The sequence below is a fragment of the Osmerus mordax genome, chromosome 15 (genome assembly GCF_038355195.1).
Source record: "Osmerus mordax isolate fOsmMor3 chromosome 15, fOsmMor3.pri, whole genome shotgun sequence".
Lineage (NCBI taxonomy): Eukaryota > Metazoa > Chordata > Actinopteri > Osmeriformes > Osmeridae > Osmerus > Osmerus mordax.
Window position 1 is genome coordinate 7,794,819 of NC_090064.1, and position 17,742 is coordinate 7,812,560.

The window sequence follows — 17,742 nt, forward strand, 5'->3', positions numbered from 1 at the left end:
GTAACATGATTTACCAACCTTCCTAACAGATCGGATGAAAGAAACGACATCAAAATGATCCCAACATCCCATTGCCAAGTTATAAAAATGTTGATGAAGGCTTGTATGTGGAGAGGCACAAGGCATACACCCCAGGCATCTCTTCAATTACATTGGGGCTGTCTCTTTACATCCAGATCATTGCAGTCTACCAAAGCGTCAGTGGTTGGAGATCTGAACATTATTCTCATGGGCCCACCTGGAGCAGGGAAGACATCTGTGGGCAGGGTATTGGCTAACAAGTTAGGGAGACCTGTCATTGACGTAGATGACAATGTCCTAGAGGTCACATGGAAGATGCCAGTGGCTGACAAGCTGGCGCAAGTAGGAGGCAAACAGTTCCTAGAGGATGAAGGGGAGGCTTTGTGCAACTTTTCCACCACTGGAAGTGTCATCTCCCTGACTGGGTCCAACCCTCTCCACCCTCGCTCCATGGAGCACCTCAAACCGACAGGGCTGGTGGTGTATCTGGACGTGGATGCTAAAGACATCCTACAGAGGCTCTCCAGGATGAAGGTGAAGAGGATCGTGGGCCAGGAGCCAGGCGTGTCCATGAGGCACATTCTGCAGTACAGGAAACAGTTTTACGAGAAATGGCTGGATATCAGAGTGTTATGTGGGACTGGAGACACCGTGGAGGAGGTGGCTGAGAAGGTGCTCCATGCTGTGGAGCGATACCACAACTCCGAGTCGGAGACTTACATTTCAACCAGGAGTCAGGATGGATCCACTGGTAACCTGAAGTACTTCAGTGATGTTGTTGTGGAGGGACTAGCCCCCGACGGAGGCCTCTACATCCCCCAGAAAGGGTTCCCAAAACTGGAGGTCAGAGAATGGCTGAGACTAGCTGATATGTCCTATCCTGAGCGAGCGTTAGCCATACTTGAGAGATGCATACACCCTCTAGATGTCCCGGCTACTGAGCTCAGGAGAATGGTATTCAAGGCGTACGGAGCAAACTTCAGCAGCGAAGATGTCGCCCCCGTAAAGCATCTCGTCCGTAACCAGTTTGTCCAGGAGCTTTTCCACGGACCCACGGCTTCTTTCAAAGACCTGGCCTTGCAGCTGATGCCCCGACTGTTTACCTATTGCCTCCCTCAGATGTGCAACTACCTCATCCTCGTGGCTACGTCCGGGGACACCGGCAGTGCTGTGCTCAGCGGTTTTGGCGCCCTCAGCGACGGCGACAGGCAGAGGACCGGCGTCCTTGTGTTCTTCCCCGAGGGAGGGGTGAGTGAGATCCAGAAGCTGCAGATGACAGGCTACAGCGAAGGCAACGCCAGGGCGGTCAGCGTGCTGGCGGACTTTGACTTCTGCCAGAGGAGCATCAAGACGATGTTCGGAGACGCCAACCTCACGGGACACTTGGCCGTGGAGTACGGCACAATCCTCACCACGGCCAATTCAATCAACTGGGCACGGCTACTGCCACAGGTGAGCTGATGATGTCATTTTAGAATTGAGCGTTCGAAGGAGTTGATGATGCGTTTGATACGACATAACTTGATAACTGATCTTGTGAGCACGCCAAGTCACCTGACTCTTTGGAATCTGCAGGTGGTGTATCACTCCTCGGCCTACCTGGACCTCTACAGGGACGGAGCCATCAAGTTTGGAGAGCCCATAGATGTGTGCATCCCGACCGGCAACTTTGGCAACGCAATGTCTGCCCTGTACGCCAAGCAAATGGGGATCCCCATAAGGAAAATCATCTGTGCTTCCAACCACAACCGTATCGTGTCCGACTTCATCAACACGGGGGAATACGATCTCCGGGACAGGCCTCTTGTCGTCTCCGGCTCCCCGGCCATAGACATCCTGAAGTCCTCCAACCTGGAGAGGTTTCTCTACCACGTCTCAGACGGAGACGGCCATCTTGTTCGAGAGCTGTTCACACGCCTGGAGAGGGACGGGCGTTTCAAGGTCTCTGAGGGTTTACTCAGGAGGATACAGGAGGACGTGCTGGCTGGCTGGTGCTCCGAGAACGACTGTCTGGGAGCCATCAGGGACGTCCACAGGGAGACGGGCTACGTCATGGACACACACACAGCCGTGGCCAAGGTGGTGGCGGACCGGCTGCAGGACCGCCTTTGTCCGGTTGTCATCTGTTCCACAGCCCACTATGGGAAGTTTGCGCCCGCCGTTCTGGAAGCGCTGCAGTTCCGGAATGTTCCAAAAGCTCCTTTGGAACAGCTGAAGGAGCTTGGCTCTGTGGCGTCGAGACCTCAGATGCACACAGACATGCTCAGGAGCCTGAGAGAGAGCAGGAGTCAGGCACATACTGTCTGTCAAGCGGATTTCACGGTGTTAGTAGATGAAGTGGAAACCATGATACAGGACTCTTTCTTGAAGGTTCTTTAAACTTCTCACCATAACCTATATCCATACAGAAAACGCAAATATCACGCATGGGTTCGTTCCCATTTTATTGCGGTATATTCTAAAGCCAGGCATAATTCTCAAGTGAATTATAAACCTGCCTCAGCACTTAATCAACGAAATTCAAGGTTGGCAGTTGTCTCAACCGGCCGAGTGCTCAAGAGAGCAACAACAGTAGCCATTTCTATCCACTAGATGGGAATGTTTACCTCCTGGTCCCGCTGCATGAGCAGCTTCTCCGGGGTGTTTCCTGAGGACTATGGGTGACTGTTCACATGCAGCGTGAGGAAGTAACCCCACTGTGAGGAGCTATATTCAGACAGGCAGTGGATTCCTAACTAGTCCCAGAGGGGAGATCGAATTATGGTGTAATTACAATAGAAGAAGCAGTAAACCATAGAGGAAGAAAACCAGTAAATAAGCTTGATCTTGTTTCTCAGTGTTTTGACCTGAATGTGTATTTTTACATCTAAAAGATTTCCTCTTTGTTTATTTATTTGGTAAATAATATTCCTCACTGGGGATATTTTCAGGCTTTTGTCTGCAATCAATGGGGATTACTCCTTAAGAATATTTGCATCTTTATATAATTTATATTTAGCTTTTTCATGTTATTGTGCAAAGCTAACAAATATAGTTTGTGAAGAAAATATGCTACAGTGGTCAATATTATGAACATTAACATTATCAACACAAATTTATAAATGGCTTACCATGGATGAACATTGCATACTAATGTATGTGTTTTGTTGAATAAACCTCTCGTGTTTTCAAAATGTAAGTGGGTGACACCTTAACCCCCGAAGCTGTCTCTCAACTAGGAGGAAAGACTAGCTGAGAAGTTGATAAAGGGACCTGGCATTAAAACAGCTAATTAGTCTATCTCGGTGAGGTTTTACAGTCCAGTAATTGCCAGTCAAAGTTGGAAGGGCGCCGAGGCAGGCGTAGTGTGAACCGACCTATCAGAATGTCCACACTGTCTCATTAGCTAGGCTTCACAGGCCTGGCCACAGACCCTCGTCACTGCACTCTCCTTGGACTTCAGGGTATGCTACCTGTCAAGACGCCAACTATTATGTCTTAACGAGAGAAGTACCTTGGAGACAAGTGACAATGTCTGGACACTGGCTGCTGTCTCAACCCCCGTTATTTAGGGATCTTGGTTGTAAGGCTTGATCACTGGGTTCAGCTAATGGGGCCTGACGCATGGTACTTCAGGGAGCTTCAGTGAGGGTGCTTCAGGTGAGGGGCAAATGCTTCAAATGTTCAGTTCTGTTTTCTCCGTCCTTCTCTAGCAGTTCCAGCGACAGTAGCATCGGCTGGTGTTCTCTTGGTAGCAGAGGATGTTGGGTCAGAACAGCTGCTACCAAGGCTGAGAAGCAGGGGCTTGATAAAACAGTCAGCGACAAGATCTTTCCATGTCTCTACGAGACGCGGCTCGACTTCGACTTTCAGCTCACGTTTCCCACCGACACTGAGCATGATGGAGGAATTCTTTCCCCTCCCCTAATCACACACCTGGAAGGGTTCAAGATAAGCACAGATATTTTCTGTGTGTTGCCAAACCTTATTATGTACTGAAAGACAAGGAAATGAACTTGTTTGGAGCACTTATGTTAACTTATTTGTTGCAGCCGGCAGTAAAATATATGACTATACACACTTAGAGGGGGAGATACACATGGCATTTATTAGGTTATCACAATAAAACCAATGATAATATGTGTCGTTTGACCTCTTGAAGGCATCAATATTCGTGTGTGGAGATAGGGCATGTGATGAGAGAGAATCACTGTTGCAGGCCCATCCGCCTGTGTGAGCACACATCCTGTAGGAAACCAGTCAATACCCTCCTCAACAAAAAGCAATAGTCTCCACGCTCTGGTGAATTTCTCCTCACAGGAACGAAACCCTCTTTTGCGGATATCAACAGTGTCATTTAAATCCAGGTGCTGCCTCAGCAGCTGGAGAGGAAGAAAAGGATGAGATACCTTTCACAGATCTCCCAAGATTGCTTATGACAGCAGTTGTTAAAATAGATGGAGGTTCGGGCTACTTGAGAGACGACACGAGCACCCAGCGTTCTCTGTTGCTGTCTCCCTCAGCACTGGGAAGGTTGGTTGTTTGTATTGCCTTGTTAGCTCAGCGCTAACACGCAGTGTGTCTTTGTAGCTCACTTTATCATTAGACAGATGGATGATGGGCCAAAAAGTTGTTTCAATTTTGGGTGATCCCTGTATATTCTGAGAAACTAATTAAAATACCAGCATAACGCCTTCAATACCAGTGTTTTGGAACATCTGGTGAATTTTTACTGTAGAGTTTGGTCGTTTATTGTTGGAACGACAGGTGGCATTGTTTGAGTGAGTGTGTGTGTTTTATAGAGAAATAGGGGGGGATAGAGAGAGAGAGAAGGAGGGTGAATGGAGGTTCCTGGTTTAGGGTGATCTATTCTTCGTGACAGAATAAAAGGCTTCTGCACCTATGTTATTGGGCCTGGGGCAGACAGATAGAGAGAAACTCTAGAGACATGAAGATAAATTATGAGATGTGTGTGTGTCTCTGTGTGTGTGTGCAAGCACCTCTAATTTGTTCACATGCATGGGTTTAATTTTAGCTCTCTATGTGCCCATTCATTTCTGCATATACTTGAGTTGAGTGTGTGTGTGTGTGCTTTGTTTGTGTGTGTCTTTTTGTGTCTGTGTGTGTGCACGTGTCTCAGTGTGGGCACAGTGCTGCAGTCTTATTAATCAGGGCCCTTGGCAGGTAAACGTGAGGAGTCTGAGAGTGATTGTGTGGAGGGAGGGCCTGTGTTGAGATTGATGTGTGTGTGAGAGAGACAGACAGAGACAGAGAGAGAGAGAAAGAGACAGCTGTTCCTTAGCACCCAGCTGCCTATGGCTGGGTGAGCAGGGATAATTGCAGGTGCCAGCCTGTTTCCATCTTCTTAATGTGGACCTGTGGCATCAATGGAAACTGAACATTTGCCATAAAGGAAGCGGTGAGACAATAAAAGATAGGAGAGGTCAAGACAGGGAGAGGTTGGGTCATCCTGACTGATAAGGGTTAGCTCATGTCGTCCCCTCTTGAAACGTTGAGAGAATGAAAGTCGTCTTTCTCTTCTTCACTGCTCATTAAGCTCTCTATAATCAGACGTCTTCTGGTGGAGGACATATTCGGGTCTTCATTTAGCATCTCATTCTATTTTCTTTGTTCTTCGTGTGCCGTCTAAAACACAGAGGTCTCTTCAGGTGAGAAATGCTGTTCCGAGTTCATTATCAGAGGAGACGTGGGGGGGAACGTGGGTTTGTCGTTGTTCTCCTTCCGCTCGCGGACTTCCACGTGGATAGTTTAGGGAGACGGCCTTGCTTGCCAACTCTGACCTTGTATACTGCACATTGTACTCACATAATCAACTGGAAAGGAAGAAGGAGACAGTGAGAGACAATCCCAGGCAGAGAGAAAGAGAGAAGGAGAGAGAGAGAGAGACGAAGAATTCAACCACTCCCTTTCAGTCTAATATAAAAAAGATTCGAGGTACCACAGATGCCCCTGGCTATGGATGTCTAACTGTGACTCTCCCTTCACTCACAGACGGCTGTCTGCGCAGCGCTGAGCAGGAGAGTTCTACCCTCTCCTCCTCCTACATGATGAGGGGAGGGAGAAGAAAAAGAATCAATTTCTCACTCGGACTCAGGGAAATCAATGACCCTGAGATGGATTTGTGTGAAATGTGATATGAGCAGTGTCCCAGGGGACCCGGTGGCACTGTGACAGACAGCTGACTGACAGGGGTTAACTGGCACAGCGAGGCTGGCCCATCCTGAGGTGTGAAGCAGAGCTTCTCAGACTTGCACTGGACCATGTAGAGGAACTGGAGATTGAAATGGCTGGGTGTGTTCATAGTGCAGGCCATGCACAGGGACCAGGACTGAAAAAACACGTCATTAAAACAAGTTGATAATCCATCACAGCACTGCCAACTGATGTGTTCTTCAGCTGTGCGTCAAGAGTGATTGGGTAATGAATGTCTTTCTTGGAAGAAAACTTGGAGCAAAGAAATGTGTTTGCATTCTGTCAATATTTGGATAATTGTACGGGGGCGTATGTTTTTCTCTGTGGTGGGATTGATAAGTAACTCTGCTTTTGTGTCCTCCTTACAGTACCAGTGACTTTTAGTAACCTCCATAAACAAACAGCCTCCACCCACAGTGTTACCAAGTGAACAGTTACTATATAAAGAAGTGGATGGCTTTGTCCTCTGAGATTTCACATGGTAGGAACAACAGCTGGTGGTGCGATGCGCTGCGGACGCACAGACTGCATCGAGAAGCCTCTGTCTCGCGTCTTTCAGAAGCTGGGGCGGGTGGTGGGCTCCTATCCCGTCTGTTTTTTGGTCATCCCTCTGATCGTGTCGGCGTCTCTGGGAGGCGGATTCTACTTTCTGAAAGACAGAGAAGACAACGACGTGGAACGACAGTTCACACCCAAGAATGGACCCTCCAAGATATCTAGACGCTTTGTTAAAGACCACTTTCCCCAAGAGGGTTCTTCCTTCTCGGGGCAGAGACTGCACAGTGAAGGGTTCTATTCGTCAGTCATCATCGTGTCTAACAGCAGGTCCAGCATACTGACCAAAGAGGCCTTTGATGACATCATAAACCTGAACAACCGAGTAAACAACATCTCTGTACAAGTAAACCAAAAAGAGTTCAAATACGGCAATTTATGTTCAAAATCGGACAGAAATTGCGTGCCAAATGACATTCTGGAAATAATCAACTATGATGCTAGCAGAATTGAGCAGATAAACATTTCTTACCCGTTGCATGTTCTAAACTCTAAACCGATATTCCTGGGCTCTACACTCGGTGGGGTTGAAGACACAGTGAATGGTGTGGTGAAAAGTGCCAAGGCTGTAAAACTCATGTACTTCTTGGAAAATCAAGAAACAGCAGGTGTATGGTTAAAGGAATTCCAGAGGCTACTGTCGGGTGAACGTGGAACCATTAATATCAAGGTAGGTAAAGGATTGTTGAAGGTACTGACCTCACTCAGCAAATAAATCTGTTTTAAATTTGTACTAAACAACAAAAACACTTTGTATGACAGACAGTATACCTATACATACAGTACCTGGCATTTATTATGATAGAACTACGATTATTTAGATATTGTATGTACTTTTGATATGACATGTTCAATCTATCTCTGTCGGTGTCATAATAATGAATGGACTTTTACATGCTATGTTCTATCTATCTCTCTAGGTGTCATACTTCACATCACAATCAAGGCAGGAAGAGATTGAGAAACATACCACAGATGGAATTCCATTGTTCTCCATCACATATGGCCTTGCTATCGGCTTCTCTGTGCTATCAAACCTAAGGTGAGAAGTGACCCCATTCTGAGGGTCAAAGATTGCGCTTATGGATGTGTCATTGTTTCACTGACAGATAATATACGCAGGGCTGTACCTATCACACATGTTCTTATCACGCACACACACCTGTTCACAGAAGCTTGCTAGATTTTTGACTCCTGTCTCTCAAATGTTAAAAATAACCCGTAACCTTCACAGAAAATCCTAATGGAATCATTTAGTAGATCCTTTCATCCGAAGCAGAGGGTGTACAGGGGGGTATTTGAACCTGCAACCTCCATAATCAACAGTCAAACACTCTACCACTGAGCTGGGTGATTTTGCTTCTGATGTATCTCATGTCTGAAGGGACTCTGTCTTTGTGTTAGGCTGGATAATGTGAGGAACAAGCTGTGGGTGGCAGCTGTCGGAGTCCTGTCTGCTGGCTTGGCAGTCCTGTCCTCGTTTGGATTGATGCTCTACATCGGGATGCCCTTTGTAATCACGGTGGCTAACTCCCCTTTCTTGATACTCGGTGAGAAGACATAGTATTTACACACTTACACACACAAACACACACACATACATTTTATACTGTATATAAACACACACAAACACACACATATACTGTTTGTAAATCGAATACCTGTATTTAATACATACTGTAGGTTGTCTCTCTGTTTGACAGCTATCGTTCATATATCTCAGGAATTGGCGTCGATGATATGTTCATCATGGTGTCTAACTGGCAGCAGACTCAGGTCCAGGACCCCGTGGCGACCAGAATGGGCCGCACATACAAAGAGGCAGCCATGTCCATCACCATCACCACTCTGACAGACGTGCTGGGATTCTGCGTCGGCCTCGCGTCCGACTTTCCGTCCGTCCAAATGTTCTGCCTGTACACCAGCACGGCGGTCTTATTCTGCTACGTCTACAACATCACATTCTTCGGAGCTTTTCTGGCGCTGAATGGACGGAGAGAGGCCAGCAACAGACACTGGCTGACTTGCATGGAGGTTTCTGCGAGGGAGGATAACGAATCCTGTAGTGGGTACAGTATGTTCTGTGTGGGAGGTGATTATGATAAAGACACTGGGGCTGAGAAAGAACAACCAATGAATCACTTCTTTAAGAAGTACTATGGTCCGTTGATGACAAAGCCCTGGACCAAAGCAGTTGTGGTATTGATTTATATGGGGTATCTGGCAGTTAGTGTTTACGGCTGCTTAAACATACAGCAGGGCATTGATCTTCGTGACTTGGCAGCTGACGATTCCTACGTCATCACATACTATGATAACGATAGGGAATATTTCTCTAATTATGGCCCTAATGTCATGGTCATAGTCACTGAACAGTTCAGTTACTGGGATAAAAGCAAGAGGTCTGACCTTTCCTCCTGCATGGATGAGTTTAGAAGTCTACGCTTCATTGAAAGGGATCTGTACACATCCTGGCTTGACTCTTATGAGGCCTACGGACGACAAACCAAACTGAACCTTGATGATGAACACGTCTTCCTTGCAAATCTGTCTTCGTTTCTCAACGCGTTCCCCGACTTTAAGCAGGACGTCAACGTCACGGACGGTTTGGTCCGAGCGTCACGCTTCTTCGTCCAGACGCGTGACATTGCCAACGCCAGCATGGAAATCGAAATGTTCAACAGTCTAAAAGACGCGGTGAAGAGATGCACCATGGTTCCTTTAATGGCCTATCATCTTGCTTTCATCTATTATGACCAGTATGAGGTCATCGTTAGCGGCACTCTGCAGAACATTGGGGTCACCACGGCGATAATGATGGTCGTCTCTCTCCTGCTCATTCCGAACCCTCTGTGTTCTCTCTGGGTGACGTTCTCCATTGCCTCGGTCATAGTGGGCGTGGCCGGTTTCATGGCTCTCTGGGATGTCAAGCTTGACTCGATATCCATGATCATCCTGGTGGTCTGCATAGGGTTCACCGTGGACTTCTCTGCTCACATCTGTTACAGCTTTGTCTCCAGCACGAAACAGAGTGTGGACGAGAGAGTTGTTGACGCCCTCTTCACCCTAGGATATCCCATAATACAAGGAGCCGTGTCCACCATTTTGGGAGTGGTGGTCTTGGCCGGGTCTAAGAATCATATTTTCCGAACGTTTTTTAAGATTATGTTGTTGGTCATGGTGTTTGGGTTGGTTCATGGTTTGACTTTTATCCCCGTGTTTCTGGGATTGGTCTCCTGCTCACATGACAACAAGAGTGCTCAGACACAGAAAGGCAATGGCTGGATATTGCAATATAGCAATAAGGTAAATGAAATCAAAGCGCATAGCAAGAATGTCAGCTATGACAACAAAGCCTTTGCAACAAATCATATTTGCTACCAGCAAAGCATCATTAGTACACAGCACACACACGTTTGTGTAACACAAAACAATCAAAGTAAAACACTTTCAACCAGCAACTGGGGTACAGATCCTGATTGCCCATGACAGCAGCAAAATAATTTTAATATATTTCTGTGGCGGGCAGTAGATTTTCAAAACCATTAGCTGTTTGTATTGTGTCTATGACAACCGTTCTCATGACTAACTGCCACCATTCTGTGAAGAAAGGTGATTGATGATAACCACATAACATCAGTACTGTATAATCTGATTTGCCATATACTATTTATGTGATGTGCACACTATCTATGTAATTTTTATTAAATAAAGTTTTTGATTATAAAATCAGTGTTACCTGTTTGTTGCTTATAACAGCTGTGACGATGTGATCTGTTCTCAACAAGTACAATGTTGTTTCAAGTTGGTTTTGGGGAACAACTACCTACAGTACTACTTTATTATTGCATGTTGGGACCAATATAAAATAGTCATGTAAAAATCATGACATTCTCTACATTACCATGATCAATTATAGTTTTATAATCATTGACATGTTTCTTTGGATCAATAGTACCATAAAACAACAGTTCACACCTAATAATGGATCCTCCAAGAAAGCAAAAGACTGTCAAAGACATCTCAACAGGTGGCAACAGACTCAACACCAGGGGAAACTTTGCATCAATCATTGCCTTATCCAAGAGGCTAATGTATTGGCCAAACAAGGCACTGAAGACATCCTGTAACTGAAAATTAAAATAAACACCACAGCTATTACCCAAAAAGAAAGACTACGTGGACATTCTGCAATCTACGTGTGAAAGACCTGTTTTATTTCGTGCTAAATTGCATACTGGAAATGATTGACTACAATGCAAGCAGACCTAAGCAGACAAAGGTCACTTTGGTTGTTCCTGCTTATGTCTGTATGGAGCTTTCTGGGTTCAGCAGTAGGTGAGGTCAGAGCAAACATCCAAGGCTTTGTCCAGAGAGCTGGAACATAACGAGCACTACTTAGAGAATCCTGAGACCATCGGTGACACAGTAGAAGCTTAGGAAAGGGAAAGCAAGAGGATCTTATTAGTTGAAAGAATCAACAAAAAGATCACAAAACCAAATGGAAGTGATGCGGAACTCAGATCATAGCAGAAATCTTGAAAAAAATTAAATAATAAAATCATAACACCCCAATACCTGATCTACCACAAGACAAATCATAACACCCCCAATACCTGATCTACCACAAAAAAGATTTGGGTGAGGATGAATCAACATAAGATTATTACCATGTCGAGTCATCCTTAAAAGCACATCTTGAATCTTGAAGGTCTTGGCCTGCAGACTTCGTTGTGTCTGTTTCAGTTGTGAATTCACTTGCTGGTCCATGAATGCTGAAGGGCCCAGGTCGGCTCTGGCTCTGGTCCCTGGGTGGCTTGCAGCAAACAGGCCAGCTCCCAGCTGTCACCCTCCGTCACGCCTGTCTTCTCTCACGCTCCTATCCAGGCCAGATGCCTCCAGCCTCTACAGTGTGACGGGACTGGCGTCCACACCCAGGAAAACAGAGGGAAAGAGAGAGGAGAATTGAAGGAAGAGTACAGTATGTAGATAGAGAGCCAGAGACAGATGCAATGAGTGAAAGAAAGAGAATCCTCTAGAAGTTGTTTTTAGCTCAATTTTGCTCAGCTTTGTTCTGCAAGTTGTGTATCTGAAGACAGATGCACATCTGTGTTCCAAACACATAAATAGAAAATGTTTTGAGTTTCTGTGTGTGTGAGTGTGTGTATGGGTGTGTAGGGAAGGAAGAGAGGTGAATGACTAGGTGTCAGGGGACATGTTAAGATGCCAAGCTTAAAGTCAAGGTATTGCTAATGTCTAGATAAACTGAAGATCTTGGCTGTAAAGAACATGATGAAGCACAAATTGTGTTTTAAATATGCATGCGCCAGTAAAGTTTATTGATCCATTGGCTAAGTGACACATATGTATTATACACGTGTAAGAGGAGACCAAGACAAACACAGCTCCGAATTTCTATCCCCATTCTAACTACTTGATTGAGTGACACTGCTACGTTACATAACAGTGCATGTGTTTGGGGACAATTTCCAATATGAGTTAACACAACCACGCCCTGGAAAAGATTTCAGATGTCACGAAAAGGGGAAATGTGTTGTCTACCACGTCATCCTTCTTGCACATGCTCAAGGAAAGATGAAGACGTTTGTTTTTCATCACACCATTGTTTACACATGAGAGCCACTGGATCAATCTGTCGTGTAGAGGCGATGAGTCATTGCTGCACAACTCACAACTTTCAACACTGTGTGCGTTCAGTTCAGCGGTGCTGCCTTGTAAATAGGCAACAACCTGTCCTGCAAATGTCTACTATTGAAATGGATTATATATAATAGGTGTATACGAAAAACTTGATTTCAATCACAGGCCTGAACATCTTTAATAACCGTTCGCATTATATGCGTAAGTACGCCAAGCATCAACATCCTCATCTGGCCTCAGCATCTTAGAAATCCAATCCACAACACATGATTGCATCACTGCTTACAATTCCGGTATGTGTGCATTTTCTTAGGTTAGGCTATAGCGTTCATGCTTGGTCCAACGTATTATTTCAAGAAACCTTTTTAACACTTACAATTACCGTGCGAGGGATAAGGAAGGCCTATACTTTTACGGGCTATAATCTCTGGATCAGCATTAGGCTTGTTTTTAATCATCGTTTGTCAGCCTTGTGTAAAAGATTATTCTTCAGAGCGACAGATTCCTTGGCTGTTTTTCTCAAGCGCAGATTTCAGCACTGGACAGCTCCTTCGCCGCTCCACCTAACCAGCGCGCTGACTGAAATGATTGACAGAGGAAACGGCCATACACGAATCAAGAGCACTTTAGGAACCCTATAAGATAATGAAGGAGACGGGCTTTAAGAACGAATGGTTCCTGATGTCCCTACGGTTTAGTTACTGCTTGTTGTGGACGGAAGAGGGCGGAGTGTGTTTGTCATCCAAGTGTGAAGTAGCCTACTGACTTGATGCCTCCAATACCTGATTTTGTTCCTTTTCGATTCAGGGTGATTTGTAGGCTACTGGCAACACAGTCTAGAGGGGACGTCAACCAACTCGTAAACCAGTCTTGGACGTTCCTTGGATTGCTTTACCGCACGGATTCTATGGATGTATAAAGGCTGCAAGGATACATCAACAAGCTGAACGTTGTATATGAGAGAGAAAAAAAAATCTGACGACTATATTTCAATGCAGTTGTTTTCAATTCAACAGTCGAGCTCGGAACTTGCGTGAATATCCACAGGTGAAGTAATGTTTTTTTAACGGATACATCTATACGCTATACGGGTGGTCGTGCTCCAACACTAGATCTTCCGAGCATCAACCCCGTATTAAAGGCTTGGGAATATGGCATTCTTTCGATTATCCTTGTTGTTGCAAGTGGGATTTGTTATCGGTTCAAATTATAAATTCGCTAAGTGGTCAGAGCACGAGAAAAATGTAAGAACACAACCACCAATTTACACCACTCACAACAACCAGCGGCAAGCACATCTCCGTGCGTTTAATTCTCCACGAGGCGCGAAAGAGCGCGCAGTCTTGCCGCAGAACCTAGAGGAGCACCTTCCCAGGGTTGTCACCGCTTTTCTACACACGGGGAATTCGACCACCTTGAAACATGCCAACTGCTCGCGGAGATACGAGCTCAGTGCTCCGCGTGCGAGATCTCCTATAGCCCCGCATTACTCAATGCACAGCGTGCTGGACACGGTAATGCACGCTACCAACTTCCTAAACATGATCCTCCAAGCCAACAGGTCCAGGGAGCTGAGTCTCCGCCGAGACATTGAGTGGTATCACGCGCTCGTCAGGAGTATTGTAGAGGGGGACTCTAAAATCCACCGGGCCGTGGTTACGTTTAACACAGAACCGTCTGCTGGCGGGCCCACGGTGTTTCTCCAGGCTACCAGAGCCGGAGGAGAGATAGTTCTCCAGGACCTCTCCGGCATGGCGCACCATCACCTGAAGAACCGAACAGTCGAATCAGAGTGGTATCACGGTATCAAAGATAAGAAGAAACCTAACTTCCATAAACGGGTACTGAGCCAAGATTTTCAATCAGTTGACGCTTCTCTGAAAAGGGGAGAGAGTTTTATCCCTGATAAAACCCACATGAAATGGTCAGCACCATACCTGGAGTGTGAAAATGGAAATTTCATACCACGGTGGCTTTTGACCTTATCCGCTGGTTTCTATGGACTCGACGCGGATCGTTCACCTGATTTCAGGTAGGTCCCTTTTGTTTTCACTCAAAGCTTTTGCTAAACTGGGAAGACCATGGCTTGCTGCTGTTCCAGTTCACATGTGGGTTTATGTAACTAACTAAAACTTTGAAAGGTAAGCATTTGCTCCTGTGTAGCTATGTGAACCGTGCAAAGTTTATAAGCTCTACTTTTCGCGTCTGACTACGCGTCATGGGAAAGCGCAGCAGGTGCAGATGTGGCCAAAAATAGCCATTGATGTTGTTTTGTTGTAACGACGGAAACCTCTTGTTAGCTCATTTCATAAACTTGCTCCTTTGCGACTCCTGCAACCACGCATGCGTTCTCCCTTTTCAAAGAGAACGCCTCGGTAGCATTCAACATGTTGAGATGGATATGTTTTAAGGAGAGTAAAAATGTATGGTGATTGAAATGTGCAGGGTACAATCACACACAATCTTCAAGGTGGCCTGCACATAGCGGCATTGATAATAAGACCTGATAAATGTCCTGGATTTTGGTTGTGTATACATTATGCATATACTCTAAGCCCACCACCGCCCCCCTCTCGCTTGCGTGTTCGTGATTCTGCAATGTTTACGACACCAATGCTGTACTCTCCACTCACTTGAATAAACAAGTATTCAGGCTCCACACGACTCAAACCGACATCTTAAGTATAAATATTTAATTCATATAGCAAGTTGCGTGCACAATCTTCAATAAATATTTAATTAATACACTCCTGAGTGGCTCTCAGAAAGTCATGGATTTCAAATGAGACGCCATAGAACAGTGCACAAGTCTAGTGAAGATCGGCTAACCTTGTATGAGGAAACGCTTAGTAATTGAATGGTAAAAAACTAGCCACTATTTGGCTCCTTAATGCCTTCAACAATGCAAGCGTATATGTAAAACAAGTGTACAAGCTATTTCAGGGGAATCCACAGCTACACAGTGTGAAGACCATAACTTTTCCTTCTCAACAGATGCATCAGAACATAGAGTACATTGGTTCAATCTTGCCCTTTAATGACAGAACGCAGTATGCTGCTGTCCTACCTGTCGGTGTTGTCAAAATGTGTTACCTCAGAGGAATTGTCACTAGGCTGGTAGCATTCTGTCTCAAACCTCTCCCTCCCTCCCTCCCTCTCCCTCTCTCTTTCTCCCTCTCCCTCTCTCTTTCTCCCTCCCTCTCCCTCTCTCTCTCTCTTTCTCCCTCCCTCTCCCTCTCTCCACCCTCTGTTTATCTGTCTCCCACTCTCTTCCTCTTTCTCTCTCAATTCTCCCTCTCTTTCTCTCTCTCTCTCTCCCTCCCACTCTTCATTCTCTCTCTCTCTCCCCCTCCCCCCTTTCTCTCTGTCTCTAAGGTGTCATTCCTCTTACATTTAGTAGTTTTTTTACTGCTACCCTTCAGACTGCTATCCATGAAACAGATGCTTCGTCCTCATCCCTCTTCTTGTGCCTCACCAACTACACACACACACGCGCACACACACACACAGGCGTACACACACACAAACGTAGCCGCACACACACACACATGGCCACACACACATGGCCACACACTCAGATAAGGAGGATGGAGGGAAACGTTGTCCCCTCCTCATGTGACTGCCCTTCTCAGTCTCCCGTCCAGATTAATACAATCAATACCACAATGAATTAATAATGAAAGATGTACGAAAACAACCTCGAGCCATCTTGATCCCTGCCTTTTAATGCTTCAATGGAGTCTTTTTTTAGACGTAAAATGTAGCTCACTCTCACTGCATACGAGATGCCATGGTGCTGTAGGTCTGTGGAGCTCATGCAGTCTCTGCCCAGTGTCTGCGTCAGTCTACTGTCGAGCCTTGGGATCAGTTTCAGTCCATGTTTTTCGACAAACTTTCCTAATGATCAAACCCAAATACCTACATTAGAGTAGAGGTGTTACGACATAAATAGATGGACCCTTAACCCCTTTCTCAAACTGCTCTCGCCTTCTACTTTACATGACATTTTTCCATGAACGTGGACTGAACATAAACGTGCTGTGTGTTGTGCGGTGGCATGAACCTGAGTGTGTGTGTGTGAGAACAGAAGTGTGTGTGTTGTGTGGCGGTTAGAACATGGGTGTGTGTGTGTGTGAACGGGAGCGTGTGTCTGTGGTTGCTGCTCATATGGAGGTGTAAGAGATCCCGATTCTCTACCTCCTTCTCTCTCTTCTGGCTCAACTGCCACCAGGGAGAACAGACCAAACTGCTTGCTTATAACACTGAAAACACTGGACCTGTCTTCCATTGCTGGCCCTCAGCACTGCGTGTGTTTTTCAGTAAGGTAGTGTGTGTGTGTGCACGTGTGTAAATTGGGCATGTGTGTGTGTGTAAGGTGTGAGAGTGTGCGCTGTGGTGTCAGGGACTGAAAGGATGTGCCAATTAAGGTTGCACCTCAGTTCTTAAAGGATCATGGCTCAGTGTGCGGTAAGCGCAAGCACACACGCCGACACACACACACCACACACACCAACACACACATACACACACCATACACGTACGCACACCAGACATACATACACACACACACCACACGCATAAACACACACACACACACCACACACATACATACACACACAAACCTGCCTATTTGTGTAAGAGAGGAGCTTCTTGCCTCAAGGAACTGCTGGTGTATGAAGAGGAGGGTGAGTGGGAGGAAGGAAGACCATAGCTCACCCTCGCAAAGTGGACCTTAATTGCTTTGTCTGGAGCTCAGCTGAGAGGTTGTAATTCTTTTGATTAGAACTATCTTTCACAAAATGAATAATCCATTGTTTTTAATCTTGTGTTTTTGGACAAGCTCGAAACTAGGATACATTATTTCTATTCACCGAGTGGAAAATGGACAATCACACCTTCCAAAAACACAAACATATTTTATATATGTGACACAAAACTATATAACAGATGATGGATATCGAATGATTAGACTGAACTATCACTCCTGAACTAAAACACCGTACATAAAATCCTTTTCACAAATCTGTTACTGCAATGGTCAATTTAACTGCAAAAGAAAAGGACAGTTCTCCTTATATACAGTTACTGTACCTGGGTATGACTGCTGATCAACAGAGGATAAAAGCTAAGTGATGAATACAGAACAAAACTAATGTGTTTTTGGCTCTGGTTTCCGTTGTGAGAAGTTGCTGTCTGGACAGCTTGACTGCCCTGGGTCTCCCAGCAGTCCATCCCTGCGAGTGGAAAGCCAGCGAGGAGCCTGCGGTGTCTGTTAAGCGGGAGGCCGGCCAGCGACCACTACCGAGGAAGCCC

At 45.7% G+C, this 17,742-nt stretch overlaps 3 protein-coding genes and 1 long non-coding RNA gene across 6 annotated transcripts in view; 3 read left to right on the plus strand and 1 right to left on the minus strand.

Moving 5' to 3' along the window:
• Positions 1-54: 54 nt before the first annotated feature.
• Positions 55-2,967, plus strand: LOC136957461 (threonine synthase-like 1). The gene is made up of 2 exons (XM_067251406.1): positions 55-1,473; positions 1,597-2,967. The coding sequence occupies exons 1-2, from the start codon at positions 55-57 to the stop codon at positions 2,398-2,400; spliced, it is 2,223 nt and encodes a 740-aa protein (XP_067107507.1). The 3' UTR covers positions 2,401-2,967.
• A 3,751-nt stretch (positions 2,968-6,718) lies between these two features.
• Positions 6,719-10,541, plus strand: LOC136957978 (patched domain-containing protein 3-like). Its single transcript, XM_067252196.1, has 5 exons — positions 6,719-7,438; positions 7,689-7,810; positions 8,173-8,318; positions 8,492-10,042; positions 10,528-10,541. Exons 1-5 carry the CDS (start codon positions 6,719-6,721, stop codon positions 10,539-10,541), a joined length of 2,553 nt encoding a protein of 850 aa, XP_067108297.1.
• A 423-nt stretch (positions 10,542-10,964) lies between these two features.
• On the minus strand, positions 10,965-15,535 carry LOC136957357 (uncharacterized). 3 transcript variants are annotated; one of them, XR_010878292.1, is made up of 3 exons: positions 15,497-15,535; positions 11,439-11,689; positions 10,965-11,203 (listed from the first exon to the last, which is right to left on the minus strand). It is a non-coding gene; the product is annotated as an uncharacterized lncRNA (long non-coding RNA). The 3 variants fall into 3 exon arrangements; XR_010878291.1 differs by lacking the exon at positions 15,497-15,535 and adding an exon at positions 14,367-14,565; XR_010878293.1 differs by lacking the exon at positions 15,497-15,535 and adding an exon at positions 13,962-14,085.
• gpr158a (G protein-coupled receptor 158a) overlaps positions 13,524-17,742 on the plus strand; it is a 40,358-nt gene continuing 36,139 nt past the window's right edge. The window contains exon 1 of the mRNA XM_067251238.1: positions 13,524-14,461. Within this exon, the coding sequence (XP_067107339.1) occupies positions 13,581-14,461 (881 nt within the window). The 5' untranslated portion in view covers positions 13,524-13,580. The remainder of the gene's footprint in view (positions 14,462-17,742) is intronic.